Source organism: Ambystoma mexicanum, chromosome 1q (genome assembly GCF_040938575.1).
Source record: "Ambystoma mexicanum isolate Mex_15411 chromosome 1q, UKY_AmexF1_1, whole genome shotgun sequence".
NCBI classification, from domain to species: domain Eukaryota; kingdom Metazoa; phylum Chordata; class Amphibia; order Caudata; family Ambystomatidae; genus Ambystoma; species Ambystoma mexicanum.
The window spans coordinates 837,751,622-837,768,373 of record NC_090922.1 but is presented as its reverse complement, the minus strand read 5'-3'; the positions used below and the strand labels follow the sequence as shown (position 1 = coordinate 837,768,373).

Sequence of the window (16,752 nt, the reverse complement as noted above, 5' to 3'; positions counted from 1 at the left end):
GGTCCCACTTGTCCCTTCCAGAGCTTCTCTTGTTGATTAGAAAAAGTTTCAGCACCGCAGCAAGGCTTCACCGGTCAATTCAAAGGTCCAGGAGGATGCAGCAAGCTTCATTCACGGTTTCTTTGGGTGGTTCTTCCCAGTAGTCGACTTTGTCTTCAATCCCAAAACCCTTGCCTTTTTAAGCAGGTTTCTCCCATTCATGCACAGCCTAGCTGTCATTCAAAACAGCAGGGTGGCTGTTTTGCAAGGCCAGGCATCCAGCTAATCAGGACTGGGTGCATTCAGGCATTCCTAAAGACAAAGGCAGGGGAGTTTCGGGAATCTCCCTCATGTCCTGCCCTTCCAGACGCACTGGATCCAGATGCGGGTTTCAGTACTGAAGCCTGCCAAAGGCAAAACCAACAACGTGCTCGAACCTGGCTTGGCGCGCAGAGTAAAACCCAAGAAAGACATCGCAAACAGAAAATGGAAAAAAAAGACTGGGCCATTTTGACAAAATGGTCACGCATGGGTGCTATACTGCAGCTGAGGATTCAGCCTGCGGTAGAAAAACACAATGGTAGGAACATTAAACCAATATAAATGTTACATGAGTAGGTAGGAAAAGGGGCAACCCCCCTGCCCCCAGCACTCCACATAAGATGGTGTGTGTTGGACCTACAAAGAGAAAAGTTAAGTAAAGTCAATTTCACTTCACTATTCTTGGGAACGGTAGTTCAGACAAGAAAAGGTATTTAAACCTCATGAGAAATCTAAAGGATTTATCTGCGACACTTCGCCGAAGGTCCTGTGTGTCACCATACAGAAAGTAGATGCCTATGGAGTTTGTCAGACTCCAAAAACAAAGGAAACACATAATCCAAATTAGATCAAAACACATGCGTGAGAAAAAGGGCTCACTCGCTCCATGGCTGCAATTAAAAGTCCTAAACGTCCAGCAAAAGAGCTGGTGTCTTTAAGGTGGGAGGAATTGAGTACTAAAATGAACATTCCCCCTAACACCGCTTTATAGGTCTTGATGTCCCCAAGGTGATTCCAAGTTTTTCCTGCTAGTTTTACAGCTCGCTTTAACTCCACAATGTGCAGTCCAGTTAAAAGCGGGTTGTCCCACTTTTGGTTAAAATTCCATAACGGGATGGTGTCCCCTGGATACGTTGGTGGCTGAGTTCCTCAGCTGCTTCAGTGTTCTCTTCTTCTGGCTCAGGCCTCTCTTATTGTCCCTGCAGTTGACAAGAAATAAAAAAGCACTATCCACCAAGGAAGCGGTGTACTCGTTAATTTCCTGACCCAATACATCAGATACTTTTTCTGCGTCTTTGATTGCCCTAGTGGGAGGAGCTGGGAAAGTCTCATGCGCCCTCCTGTCACCACCTTGTGTGGTTAAATGGTGGTCGGACCCTGGTTTATTGTGCAATGCGCATAATGCTAATGGCAAACAAAGAAGCCAACTCTTGAATCTTAATTTTGGCTGTGCCTTCTTTGAGCAGACCGTTGAGGTGCTCACACAACCCGTTTGCTTGCAGGTGATAGGCACAAGAGAATTTGTGCTGTATTCCTAACAAGGTTGTAATGTGTTGAAATTTCTTATTGGCGAAGTTGGGGCCATTGTCAGACCGCCGAACCTCACACCTGCCCCATCGTGGGAATATCTCCAGAACCAGGAATTTCACTGCTCTATGGGCATCGGTATGGGAACCAGGACCGGCTTCAATCCAACGGGAAAATGGGCATATGACCACTATCATGTAGTGGTACCCTTTCGACCTAGTTGATGTGCAGGTGTTGGAATGGACCCACTGGGTGAGGTATGGCTCCTCTCACTATCCACAATTTATGACCTGCTGTAAATTGTTTACACTCTATTAATTCAGCTTTGGACAGAACCAGTCTTCTCCTATATGAGCAGCAAGCACCTCCTTCCCTATATGGGTAGGATGGTGTCATTGTGTCAGTGCAGTGTCCAATAATGTGAATGGCATTACCACTTTTCCTGTGTTGTTTTGCCGCCATAAGGCATCTGTTGGAGATACTGTACATCCCCTATTTATCCATAACTCCTTTTCATCCCTGGGTGCAGCTCCCTGCAACTCCATAATCTGTGTCACTGGTAATGTGTTATAGCCTTCCTTTAGCATCATTGTTCGGCCATAATTGTGCGCTTGGGACAAAGCATCCATTTCTAAAACGTCTCTAGGCATCGCGTTTTGCTTCCTCGTCTGCTGCTTCGTTGCCCCTGTAGATGGGGGGGTGGGCGGGTCCCCCCCTCATGTGTGTTTGGCACTTCACTACTGCTATCCGCTGTGAGAGGTCTATTGCCTCTCAGTCTGCCCAATAGTATTGCGTGCTGCACCAGTGACCCATCGGCACGTCTGAAGCCCCTCCTCAGCCAACGTGACAGCCCAGAATGCACTGTTGATGTCACATATGCTGAATCAGAGTACACTGTCACTTTCTTCAGCTGCTGTGCTGTAGTGCCAATATTTAAGCTACTAATTCTGCTGCTTGTGCTGAAAAATGTGACGCCAGACGTGCGCTTGTCACCACCTGACTCGTCGCTTTCTCTGTCAATCTCACTACTGCAAGACATAAATTAGTTTTCCAAAATTGATTAGCAGAGGTTGCTAAATAAAACTATTTTGATTAGCAATCCAGCATATATGATTAGCAAATTTGTGTAGCCTCAATGTCGGAGCCAGTGAAAGGCATCTGCCTCTGTGCGGCAGCAGAGGATCTAAGGACCTTGGAGCATTGCTTCGACACCAGAGCTATGAGGGGATGCCTTTTTTAGATGTATTACAGGATATCGTTACCCTGGCAAATTCAATAGGGCTTCCCATTCGGGCCTAGCAAATAATGAACTCTGTGTGATTGACGGAGCATTTAAATGGGGAAGCTCCTCATTATTGATGGTTCACGTCAGAAACAATGGTTACTAAATGTTCACTTCACTTTTACTTCACATAATTTGTAATAGCAAGCAGCATGACTGTCAATCAACTAGTATAAGAAGGGGACCTTATGATACTTAAATTGTGTGTTTTAAATCTTGAAAGTACATTTCCAAAACTCGGATTGTTTTTTTAGCCTCGCATTACTTTGCATTCTGGTTCTTGTACTTTTCCATTCAAGAATATAAAAAGAAAACTATGCCCATACTAAAACATTTTCAGGTTGGCCTATTAGTATATTTTGTAAGTTTTAAATCCTCTCTACCAAACGGAACATTCTTAAACGAAACGCCTATTTCTAACAATTAGAGGTGTGAAGATATGTGGTTTAAAGCCTATGTTGCAACTGGTTTCAAATCCTGGCTTCACAAATTTACTGAAGTGTGTGATCCTGGGCACACCATGTTATTTTACTCTTCTGGAAGCCTTCAGTTGGCATGTGTACACCATACAAGGAAACATTGCTATCTTGTTCATGGTACATATATATGGTCATAACCACGCAAATTGATATACTACACATCCCAAAGTTATTTTTGCCAATTGGCTTATTTGAAGCAAATTCTTATGATCTAACTTTCTCGATTTTATCAAAGACTGGAATGCCATGTTCTGTTACCACGTCCAGCGATACAATATGCATACAAGTTAGGGGAGCCTTTTTGTCTGTTGCAGAGCCGCACAAATCACAAACCTGGCCCTGCTTTTAATGACGAGCAAAACAAATTCCATTTGTATGGAAGGGTAGTTGCTGGCATGCAAATGGTCTATATACGTTTTTATATGTCGTGTGCATACATAAGATGACTAACCTACGATGTTCACATTTGATCTGGCTGTAAAATCTGGGATTAGCAGGGTTTACCATATTCTCTGATTTTGGGTGCTTTTATCAACTTAAAGTGCAGAAATGGTAACGTGCACCATCACTGCAGCAACGCATACCTGCGCAACACAATCTTTCCTATGCACAAGCAATTCAGACTTTCAGATGCACATGTCAGGCTGAGGTCCATGTGCACACCCAGTCTTTCACATGCACTATAACATATACACATAAACTATAGCCCTTCACATGCAGGCACAGATTTTCACATGTGCACCCTCATCCTTTCACATGCATGCACTCCACATACTTTTAAATGCACACATGACAGCCAAGACCACAGAGGGGAAAGTAGAGCTCAAATGTTGGTCAGAGAAGCGAGGCGACTTAAAAGAAAATTAATTTAGGAAGCAGTGAAGGTGTGGAGAAGAGTGGCGAAGAGCAGTCTGCTTGTTTTTTGTGAAACTGAATTGAGGAGGAGCTAACCATACATAATCCCCCAGAACCGCGAGCGGGGTGGAGAAGATTGGGGAAGAGCAGTCTGTGCCGTCTGTGCACATCTGCCTGCAGTGGCCTGCGATACCTTCAAAGGTAAAAACATTTCGTCTGTTTTCCCCCACATCGTATATATACCAAGTGAAAGGCTGACCTTATCACAAACTTGATGGTAGCGTTCAGTGGACCGGTCAGTCTCCATTCGCTGCATCATGCTCCCATTTGCAAGTGACTTTGGTGTGTTTCGCCCGAGTAGGGGGATTGATTGGAGTTCCCTGTCAGAGGCGTCCATATCGGTTGTTTATATTTGCAACACCACAATCAAGATTACAAATCATTGTCAGCAGGGAGTTTTTCCCTCGTGTGGCACCTCCCTTTTTTCTCTGGAAGTGGACTCTAAAACGCTAGAAGTTGAAATTTGGCACATGTGGACCAGTGACTTTCAAATTGCATTAATATTGTGAACTACTAAAGGTGCATTCTGGGAATTGTGTTCCATTTCTCTGCGGCGACTGCGGGCCTGAGGCCTTTGAGCCTCATTGAGCATTGCAAGAACTAAGCACAATAGTGGGACCAGTACCTCCTATCATATTGACCTTGTGAATTCTCAAAGGTGTATTCTGGGTATTGTGTACTCTAATTCTCTGCAGTGACTCTCGGCCTAACGCCTTTGAGCCGCATTAATGATCGGAAGAACTAAGAATTCTAGTGGGACCAGTACTTTTTTTTTTCTTTTTTTGTTTTTCTTCAATTTTGGTTTTATTGGTTTTCAACATTACATGCATAATGATGCTGGAATTATATGATAACAGTAGAGTCATGAACCTTAGCAAAAGTGTTATGAACCTTAACAAAGAATGGGGTAAACATCTACATTCGTAGTTCAAGATTTTAACATATCAACATTGCTTTCCTTTTCCCCCGCCCCCATCCCCTCCCTGTACAGTGTTTTCTAGGCTATGTGCAGATTTTGATCTGCATCTGCAAACAAAAAGGTACAGCTTTTATAAGTGGATTTGTGTCCATCAAGTGAGTTAAGGGGCAGTGGTCCCAGAGTGTTCAAAATGTGTGACAAGATCTTTGATAAAGGTGTCTCACTAGTTTAGTCCACATTGCCGTGGTCTGATTCTTCAATAACAATTACTTTTCGAACCTTATGCTCTTGTGCCTTGTTTCGTCAGTCTGTGCAACTTTTTGTGGTCTAGTGGGGGTGGGGACGTGTTCCACAAAGTCATGCCACTGTAACGCTCACCTGATTCCCGTAGAGGCGCCGGTCTTGGCTGGGCGTATACCGTATCTTCACAGGTGATGTGTAACACACGGCTGGCTCTTTGGGCTGGACCTCTGTGCACGGTATATCTGACACGAAGGGTAAGATGTCTTAGGTAAGTGAACGCCGTGCTCTCCATCTGCCTCGGGGCAGGGTGCTGTAACCAGTTTCTTCACTGGATAAGGGGAGCAGGCCTCTTGACTTCAGAGGACTGCTGTCCGTCGTTTACTGCACGAACGGTAAGTTTCAAGTAATTCTAATGTCTTTAAAGTCTTTAGTAATGATGTTTCTTGTTTTGCAGGGTTCCGGATATGGCGGGCGACGGGCTGAAGTGAGTTGAAGATGGAGGCCGTGTGATGAATAGAAGCGCCTGGAAGCACGTAAGTAAGCGCTTGTTGCCTGCTTCACGATGCGCTCTAACTGTCTTTTTATTTTGCAGGTATAAGTTCGGAGCGGCTGCAGGGTGCCGGAATACCCACTGGGTTAGATGTGGAAAGGAGTAATGGCACGTGAGTATTAAAGTTCCCCAATGTCTTTAAACGCACCTTGTTTTGTCTTTCAGATGCGGGATGCAGCGCCGAAGGCCTCCGGAGCGTGCGAAGAGTTGGTAAGCTTTTGTCTTTCAGATGCCGGAATGCAGTGTGAAGACCTCCGGAGCACACGAAGAGTAGGTAAGCCTTTGTCTTTCAGATGCCGGAATGCAGCGCGAGGCGTTGGTGACAGCCGATGGACCAGGTAAGTGAAGAGCTGTCACTGAAGACCGTAATGCTAACCTGTTCTTTCTTGTCTTTATAGGTGTTGCTGAAGACTGGATTCAGGATGGTAAGCCTTTTTCCTTAGGCCCAGGATCAGATGCAGAAGACACGATGAGCGTTCTGCTGCAGAGGATGCAGAATAACGCAAAGCAAGATTCATCCATCGGGTGTGGTTTAAATAGCCTCCTGTAGTGCTTGGGTGTCTCCTTCGAACAGCCACGCCTAGGTAAGAAAAGAGTTCCTGCTTTCCAGAAGAGTTCCAGTGTTCTGAATCTAGGGAGTGGCTCCTGCCCCACCCAACATGAAAAGTAGTTCCAAACAGAAGAGGATCAGAGGCTCAACTGGCAGGCAAGTAAGCAGCATGGTCTGCTGCAGGTAAGTCCACCCAAGCATTATGAGCCCGGCGCTTCCAGCGCTGGGACTGGGCATATTTATGAGCCTGGTGCCACTGGCGCCAGGACTGGGTCCAAAAGGTCCCAATTGGGACTGGTTGGCACTCGGAACCTGGGTTATGGATCTGCTTCCAAGGGAGTTGGGAAAACCCTGACCTTTTGGAAGCAGAGATCATGACAGCCACAGGGTGTCACATTGCATGGATCTTGCATGTAGACTTGCGGTAATTTTCTCCATCACACAAATGCTAGTTGAAACATTCACTCATTCTTTCTTACTTGGGGTTACTTCAGCTTTACATTTAATGACGAGACGCGCTCGGGCTGCAAGTAGTAGGGGGGGGGGGCAATCAGACCTGTTGCGCTCTCATATTCATCGCCATTCAGCTCCAACCCAAATAATATCAAAAGGGGTGTGCATTCACGTTGTTGTATACCATCAATGTCCTTAATCCACCCGAGGACTTTGTCTCAGAACACCTTCACTTTGGTGCATTCCCACCACATGTGCCAATAGGTTGCGATTTGGCTGCATTGGCGCCAGCACCAGGGGTTCACCGTCTGGTGGTACATTTTGGACAATCTGTTGGGGTAGTATTGCCATCTGTGCAGGAGTTAGATGGCGTGCAGTTTGTACTGAGAGGATATGGATACTTTTGGGGTTCCTGTACATATCCTTGACCACAGTTCGGGAGAGATCTCCATTTTCATGTCAGTTTCCCACCTTGCCCTCCGATTATTTGTGGAACCGCCCCCGACTTCAATTAGAGTTTTGTAGTTGGCTGAAATCAGACCCTTGGTGTTTGAAGGAGTGTCGATAAGCTTTTTCGAAGGGGGTAAGGTCTCCCTTTATCTTTTTCTTTCCATGGTACCCTCAACATTATACCCTTCAGCTGTAGATAATGAAAGATTGAGAGTTTCCAAATATTCAGGGCACTTTCTAGGTCAGTAATTGCAGGGGGGGGGTTCGACCATCTTGAATAATCGGCGTTGCCAGACACCGAGGCCTGGGGGGGGGGGGGGGAATGTGTAGATTGCATTCACCCCTCTTCTGAATCTCTCCACAAGACCTACCTTACTTGGGACCGCTTCCAGGAATCCCCACTCAACCCTATCAAATGCTTTCTCTGCGTCGATAGAGAGAACTGATTTCTCCTCTCTTCTGTGACTCATTTATCAGATGGAGAGTCTTTCGCAAGTGTCAGATCCTTGCCGGCCTATGATAAAGCCCACCTGATCTGAATGTATGAGCCGAGGTAGGTATATTTCTAGACGTGCTGCCAGTATTCTCGCATATATCTTTGCATCTATGTTGAGCAATGAGATCGGTCGGTACGAACTGCAATGTTTGGGATTTCTGCCTGTTTTGGGTATCGCAGAGATTAGGGCTTCAGAGAACGAGTCCGGGGCTACACCGGAATCAAGGATATCGTTCAAGAACTTCAGTAGGGGGCGCGTAAGGGGGACAGGCATGTCTTGTAGAAACCGGCTGTATACCTGTCGGTTCCCTAGTGGTAATCTCTTTACTGCTGCCTCAATTTCCTTTCCAGTGATTGGGGCGTCTTGCCACCGTGGGCGTCACAATCTCGAACAGGTAGTTGTGTATGACGGAGTTATTCTGGCCTGCCTCTGATCTGTATAGATGTTGGTAGAATTGTGCAAATGCCTCTGAAATGTCTGTTTCGTGTGTGCTTTGTGGGTCATCCTGGATGCTATAGACTTAACCCATCTTTCTTCTCTTTGGCCGCGACGCCGGCTTGCCAATAGGGCATCAGCTTTGTCTCCCTTCTCATAATGTTTTTGCTTGAGGAGTTGTAGTTTTCTAACGACTTGGGCTTCTTCAAGGAGGCAGAGTTCCTCTTTTCCGTCTAGATGGAAGGATCTGCTCTTCTCTTCCCTCTGTTGCTGTTCGGGCCGCCCAATCTAAGTCCGCTATCTCTGCTCTCAATTTCTTGTCTATCGGGGACCTCTGTTTAAAAAAAAAAAAAAGAGAAAAAAAAGTCTTTTCATAGTGACTCGTTACAGCACCATTTCGTTCCTCTGCGTGGGAGAGCCCCCAGATCTAACTCTAAGGAGACCATGTCATGGTCTGACCAGGTTATTGGCTCAATTCTCGAGTGTGCTGTGACTGCCATGAGTTCTTCTGAGAGATATATGATATATATATCAATTGTCCAGATTTCCTTTTTCCCCCCAACTCCTCTAATGAGCAGGGTGGTGAACAAATGACGCTTCTCTTAGTTGCTCCCATGTGGGCAAGACAACCATGGTATCCACATCTGTGCAAACTGGCTATGTGCAATCCCATCAAACTCCTGTGCCAGACCAATCTACTCACCCAACACGGGGGAATAACAGTACACCCTCAACCTCACTCAATGAACTTGGCAGCATGGTTCCTGAGGTCCTAGAGTGTGGACATCTATATCTACCACAGAGTTGTATGGATAACCTCAAGGAGGCACGTAAACCAAACACCAGACACTGTGATTTTGACAAGTGGAGGTGATTTGTAATTTGGTGCCAGTCTAAACAAACCCTGTAGAATGACTCCACATTCTAAACTATATGCTCCACTTGTTAGACTCTGGGTTAGTATTCAACTCTATAAAGGTTCACCTGGCGGCTTTTTCAGCTCACACCAACTCAGAGTAAAGTATTGTGATGGAAAGCTCCCGTCATTAAAGCATTCATGGACTAAAGCTAATGAACTAATGACTAAACGCTCCAGTTTCAAACCCACCGCCAGGCTGGGATCTTAATGTAGTACTCGCAAAGCTCATGGGACCTCCCTTTGAGCCTATACATAAGTCAAGTCTTTAAAACATAACATATAAAACTGCCTTCTTAGTGGCTATTACGTCCATAAGAAGATTTAGTGAACTTCAGGCATTGTCAGTGCAGGACCCATTCTTTGTCATCCACAAGGATAAATTGGTTTTACAAACCCATCCTAGGTTTTCTCCTAAATTAATTTCCAAATTCCACATGAACCAATCCATTGAGCTACCTGCCGCCTTCAAGGACGCAAGAAGCTCGGCTGAGAAAAAAATCCATACACTAGATGTAAGGCGGGCGGTCCTTTACTATGTAAACCAGACCGTTCAGGAAAACAGACCAACTGTTTGTCTCCATAGCACCAGGCAGAGAAGGAGACCGCATTTCCAAAAATGCCATCTCCGGATGGATAGTCGGATGCCTACAGCTCTGTTACTCATAATCAAGCAAGACCCTGCCTTTCACACCAAGAGCTTGCTCCACAAGGGGTACAGGAGCTACTCTGGCTTTTATCGCAAATGTCCCGCTGGACACCATTTGCAAAGCAGCTACATGAAGCTCAGTACACACTTTCACTCAGCACTACTGCATTGACACTCATTCAAAAGCAGATACATAGGTGGAACAAGCGGTTTTAAAACATCTATTTGCCGCTGGACCTTATCACAGCCCACCACCTTCTCCGAACACTGCTCCCTAATCTATGGATAGCATGTGATCTTAGCAGATTCCACAAGCCTCAGAAAGGATACATTACTCACCGTAATCGTATTTCTGATGCTTGCATCTGCTTAGATTCACATGCGCCCACCCTTCCTACCCTTGGAAGAAGGTGCATAAATGTTTGAGGTTTATCTAATCTGATCATATCTGCTTTTATACACCTGTACTCGCGCTACACTTCATACTACCACATGTCAGAAACTAAACAATCAGAGGGACCTCAACGCATGAAGGACCATGGGTACAGTGGACGTCAAACTAGGGATAGTATTACTGGCATGCCCTGTCAATGTCCCTTTTCGATCGTAAACCACTGTAATACTCTGCAGCTTCCACTAGATGTCAGCCTATGCATTGCATGAGAATACAGGCATATATAAGCTTCAGAAATACGATTACGGTGAGTAATGTAACATGAATATAAAAAATGTCTGTGCCAAATGTATTTATTTTATTTAATATTTACAAAGCGCCTATGGCCAATAGGCAAAGAGGTGCACAAAGAAAAACAAGAAGGAACAAATGGAGATATAAAAATATTCAATACCATTGATAAGAATTGGGTTAAAGTTCAGTCATAGCCAAAGGCTGGTTAAAAGAAGAAGTGTCTTGAGAGCCTTTTTGAACAGTGGCAATAAGTGAATTTCCCTGAGATCTGGTAGAAGATTGTCCCAGTGATGAGGAGTTGTGGAGTCGAAAGCCAATCCCCCAGCTTTTTTGAGGTTAACACATGGGGTGACTAAAAGAGTAATGTTAGAATGCAATGGGTGAGGCGTCTGTGCTAGAAGATGTAAGGGGCACAAATAAGCCCCTCATTGAGTATCCCTTTGAATATCCCTTTGAATAATGTCCAAAACCGTCTGATCTGATATTCTTCTGCCAGACATCTTTGAAATGCCCTGACCGCCAATCATTGCCTTAATTCTGTATAGGCTCCGCCCTGTATCGTCTGCTGAGCAACTGACTGAGCCTTGGATGACCTTTCACAAGGTTTCACTCCGAACATGGGGTCTAGATGCCCTGGAAAATACCTCTTGGCTGTTGTTCTAAAGTAACTCCTCCCTGAGGGAGCGCTTTCTTGTACTCCTCTCCTTTCATCAAAGAATGCAAGCTTGCATTCTTCAAGTGATCACCAATGGGCTGCTTCCCTAGACATGGCCTTTTCAATGCTGCCATTTTTAACTCGTGTGGTTCGGGAAGATCAATCTACACAGAAGTTACAGGGTTTATCCATGGATACCTGGCCTTGCCAGCGGTAAACCGGGCAGAGGAGTTTATCAACCTAGAAAAACCTATATGAACAGATTGTTTGCATAATATATTAGTACAGCTACAAATTGTTCATATAGGTATATGCAAAATAGAAGCGTTCGTTTATTACAAGTCAGTAACTTATAGGAACAGTCCTTATGGCAGTGCCTTCCACAGAAGGCATTGCATGTTCAGTTTGAATGCAAATGCACTGTTATTACTAGGAATCTTCGAACAGTCAAAAACCTACATTATTTTATGAGATTAAGTTAAGCTCTCGAGCTCCATTTAAGTAGCTAGCACATGGTGTTATTCAACAGGCCAAATGTGAGTGAAAATCATCTGTTATAGGGCTAAAGGGCTGTAAAAATCATTGCCTTTCAATAAAAAGTAGGCCTACGCGGATAATTCAAGGACCCTGGTCCACGTCGCTGATCTGCTACTTCGTTAACCTGATACTGGTTACAGTGCTGCTGCATGAGTAACTGGAATTATAGTCTTGGGGGGCCAAAGCAGTGCAGGCAGTGGCTCGGCAGTGTAAAGAAACAAAGTTGCTGCCTTTGGACGCTTCTAGGATGCAAAACGTTCTTGGGGCCACACTTTTGCGAGAGATTAATTTCTCCACACGAGGGGAGTCGTGCAGGGTCTAACACAATGTTTGTATGTCCATCTGTCTATTTTTGGGTTAGTCCTTGCGGCTGCTTTGAAACTAGTCCCAGGGATGCATACAGGCATGGTGCAGACGCCCCTATCTTTCTTTATATAATATTTGGAAGCTGGATGCACATCAAGCATCCAATCAAGCTCACTGCCCTATTTTAATCATTTGAACACCACATTCAAACCGTTCCAGGGCTTCTATCCAGACAACGGTTTAGGATTAGAAGTCATCAGTGAATCTCTGACGCCCAATTATACACACATTTGTGGCTACTCTGGGATGCCAACCTGGTATCTCAAGTAGGCCATGACGTTGTGGCCATGCAATAGTTGTCATACCTACAAGTTAAACCCAGTCTCCTTATGAAGTTTTACTGGACTTCAGAAGTAGGTTGCCTTTTAAAGTGGGCATGCCGGCAACAATCCTTTGCTCTGTCAGAAGTCGAAGTGGCAGTGTGCAGCCTTTTAAAATGCAAAGAGCTTCTTGGACAAACCAGTGACAAGGCACCTTTGGGGACATCTTTCCATGTGAATCTTTGGGCATGTTATACAGAGTTGCATCACTGTGTGACACTGGATGGAACAGATTGGGGGGAGGTTTGTGACCTAGGAGGGCAAGCAAAAAAAAAAAAGCTGGGGGTCCCGCAAAAAATCTCTGATTAAGACTTGGGACCGAACACCCTCAAACAGGGGTTGCAATGAGCACACTGACTTGCCCCCTATTAAGAGCCGCTGAATGGAACCAGTCTGACACTAATTAAACATGCACGACCTCAGTAGCACAGCATATTTGGGCCAGTAATGTAAGACTGCAGTAAAATTCCAACTGCTTTTCTTCCACCATCTCCTCGGATGCATTCATACTGGTTCCTCGTGCTAGGTGCCTTATTGTGGGTATGTTAAAGGTCGAATTTATTTCTGATGATTTCTTCTATGAAAGAGAGGAGTTGTACAGCCTTGTCTTTGGACTCGTTCGTTTATTTTATTTTTTTTTTTGTTTTTAAAGGTGATGGAAGTCCTCCTTTGACCAGGAGAAGAGCAAAAGATTCTGGCAAGCCATTGTTCCATGCAGGTAAGGAATGGGGGTCATTTAAAGACCTTCATGTTCTGTGTGTATGTATATTTACTTTAACTCTGGCAATCCATCTAAAGACCATTAAAAAATCTCTTAGAGCAAGCCTACTCCCACCCAGCCTTCGCTTTCCTCGTGCATTTATAACACCAGCTAAACCCCCTCCCGACCCCCATCCACCTCCCTAGATCAGACCATTTGACTTTTTTCCATATTGATTGCCTCATCAATCTGTTATTGAACCCTCACATTTCATCCATTTGCCAAACTCCTTCTTTTATCATTTAAAAAATAAAAATTTAAATTTTGTTTCCGTTCCTTTTTCTCCCATGTTTTTGTCAAATCCTTTCACTAGGCTACCTCTATTATGTTTGTACTATTCACCTTATTCGTTTTATGCTTATACCGAAAGGGCACCTTCCCACTCCATTCATTTCCACTGCTCAATGTTCACCCGTTTTTCTGCCCACAGCCTTGGGTGACTCTCCCCATTTTAACATGTGGCCTAGCATTTTCCCTGTCCCTTTTCTCATGAAGTGGCACTGGCTGCATTTTTGCAGAAAACCTCCTCCACCATTCGACTCGTTTCCCCCACCATGTATAATGAGGCTGCATCATTCTTGAGCTATTAGTGCTCCCTCTAGTAACATGACACCGGGATGGGTGGTGGTGCTGGGGGTGGGGGGGGGGGGGGTGTAAACGCTCTTATCAGATTGCCAGCCCCACTTCCACACTTATGCAGGAGAATTCTCTACCATTCCACGTGCAGTTTAAATTTTGGCCTTTCACTTCACTGCAGCTCAATACTCTGGTAAGACCTTGCTGTTTACTGACCTCCATAATATCGCAGTTTATTTTTTATAGACTTATGCAGTGTGAGTATAAGTGAATGACTGGACAGTGGAGGTGGGCGGAGCCTCTACGCTGGCCCCCAGAGACCTTTATCCGGATGAAGTACCAATTCTACCCAAGATTTCTGCGGGCCGTGTAGTTATGGTTAAGTTGTTAAACTCAGAGTACTTTTTCGGCAGCTTATAACTTCGCTCCCCCTAGAGAAATCCTCACAAAACCTTGCAAAAAAAGTATGACATCTGCATTTTTTCACCAAGTTGGGTGAGGTTTCATGAGGGGGGGGGGCAAATTTTATAGGGGGGATCCCAAAAAATATCTTTTTTTTTCCCCACAGACTGAATGGGGGAAAAACTTTGCACACGGCTACAGCCTGAATGGCTGGACAGATTTTAACCAAATTTGCGCCAAGAGTGGCGGCTTGGGCCAGAAAGCGTGCTTTTGTGTGTTTGGTGGAAATCCGACAAGTAATTTCTTTGTAAAATACTGAAATGTACGTCCCAAAAAACTAGTGAGCGGACCCATTTCCCTGTCTGCTCCATGGACAGAAGTGTCATTGGATCGCGGTATGTTGTCGGAGGTTTGGACGCGTTCGGTGGTTGGCCGGAGGGAAGCGTGCTCTGTGCCTACATTTTTTGGGAAAGCCGCCATGGTGTATCGGAGGACAGTGCGGTGGCGGAAGGGTCTGGAAAATGTACCGTACGCATTGTGTTGGCTGCAATAAGGGAGGGAATGGCTGGGGGAGTGAGAAGTGGTTCATGTGACACATGTAGGCGAGTATTTTCTGTGGGGATTGGAGGCAGCTGTCGAAACGGTCCCATAGCTTCGCCGCAAACGGGTCGCGGCAGAACTCTTTTCGTGGTCCGTGGTGGCAGGTCATTTCCTGTTTGGGAGTGAATTGCACATGACATGGGTTGTGTGGGAGCGCGGGTGGCAGTGCGCTGTGGATGGAATGCGGTAGTTGGACACATGCATGGTTGATTGAAGGTGTGGTTGGTCTGTGGAAGGATTACACTATTGGGTACATGGCCATATCCTGTAGGCTGTAGGGCATGCACTGAGGAGCGTAGGGCTGGAACATACACACTGTAGGAAGGTATGTTTGACTCTGCATCCGGTACAGGGTGGTGCTTGCATAGTGCAGTGTGTGCCGATTGGTTGCAGTAGTGGTAGTTCTGCAAACTGAATGTGGGTAGGTTGGCAGTGACACAGTACTTTGTGAATGGGATTGGGTACGCCCATAGTATGTGAATGAAAGTGTATAGGGGTGCAGGAGACAGTGTTTTCTTTCTACATTGTGTTAACTGTTGCAATTTGTTGCTACATAGCTACATGATGGTGCGCAGGTTGGGTAGGACTGCTGGTGTCAGTGGTGTGTATGTGGATGTTCGTAGTTGGTGAAATGGTGACATGCATGGTGGCATTAGGTCGCTGTTGCTGTAGGGGTGTTGAAGGCTTATGCTGTGTGCAGAACTTCAACTTGAAGTAGGCCAAATGTTGTGAACATTTTGTGGTTAATGACACAATACTTTGTGAATGGCTGTGGGTAGAGTTGGTGGAGCATGTGGTATGTTTGTGCATTCTGGTAAGTGCAACCTGTGTTTGTGATTGGGTGTTTTATGGTGTGGGGGCGGGGTTTGGGTGAAGTGCTGCTACCTACATGTGGCACGTTTGTGCAAAATGGTAGCTGCCCACATGGCCATTATGTTAACTGTTGCAATTATTTTGCTGCATAGCGCGCACAGGTTGGGTAGGAGTGTTGGTGGCAGTGGTGTCTATGTGGATTGTCGCAGTTGCTGATATGGAAACGTGCTGATATGGATTACATTGTTGTGAGTGTGTGTGTGTGTGTGTGTGTGTGTGTGTGTGTTCAAGGCCTAGACTATTGGATGCATGGCCAGCCATGCATTCAAGAGCCTATGCTTTGAAAAATGCATTACTGCCATGCGTGTCCTCAATGTGCATCAGTTAGAGGGTGGTGGCATGTAAGGAATGGGTGTGGAGCACATTTAAGACGTTATAGGCCACTGTTGCAAACAGATTGTGGTTAGGTTGGCAGTGTGATTGGTAGTGGGTACACCCATAGTATGTGATTGAAAGTGCACAGGGATGCAGGAGTGTCTTGTTTGTACATTATGGTAACTGTTGCAATTTGTTACTGCATAGCTCCATGGCAGTGCCCTGTGGTTGGAGAGGCTGCAGTGAAGTCATGCTGTGCAGGCACTTGGTGCAATGCTTGTAAACTGTCAGTATGTTACAGGGTATGGTTGAACGGCAGCTTATATGTGCTTGGATAGTGTGTTGTGTGCACAATGCTTGTAGTATGGGCAATGTTGGAAACCTGTGGTTACGTTGGCAGTGAAACCATCCTTTCTGAGTGGAAGTGGGTAAGACGATAGTATGTGAATGAAGGGGCGTAGGGGTGCTAGAGACAGTATGTTTATGCATTATGGTAACAGTTGAATGTAATGATGTGCATGTCCATTGCAGTGTTGAGGTTGGTTAGGAGTACTGGTGCCAGTGGTGCATATATGCATAGTGGTAGTTGGTGATATGCTGACATGTATTGTTGCATTACGGTGGGGGGAATGTGTGCAAGGAGCAGACCCACTGGAGAAATGCAGGCTTGGTATTGTATGAGGCACACAGTGGTGATCTTTGGAGAATGCATGTGGAGCACATTGTCGACGTGCTACAGCAGCACAAGTGCGTTGCAAAGCGTGTATTCTGCAT

General features: G+C 45.4%; 1 protein-coding gene across 3 annotated transcripts in view; it reads left to right on the top strand.

The window, feature by feature from the left end:
- LOC138537572 (torsin-1A-interacting protein 1-like) overlaps window positions 1-16,752 on the top strand; it is a 731,597-nt gene that overhangs the window by 19,485 nt on the left and 695,360 nt on the right. For all 3 annotated transcript variants that reach the window (XM_069641458.1, XM_069641460.1, XM_069641461.1), the window contains exon 2: window positions 13,105-13,170. In XM_069641458.1, the coding sequence (XP_069497559.1) occupies window positions 13,105-13,170 (66 nt within the window). The remainder of the gene's footprint in view (window positions 1-13,104; window positions 13,171-16,752) is intronic.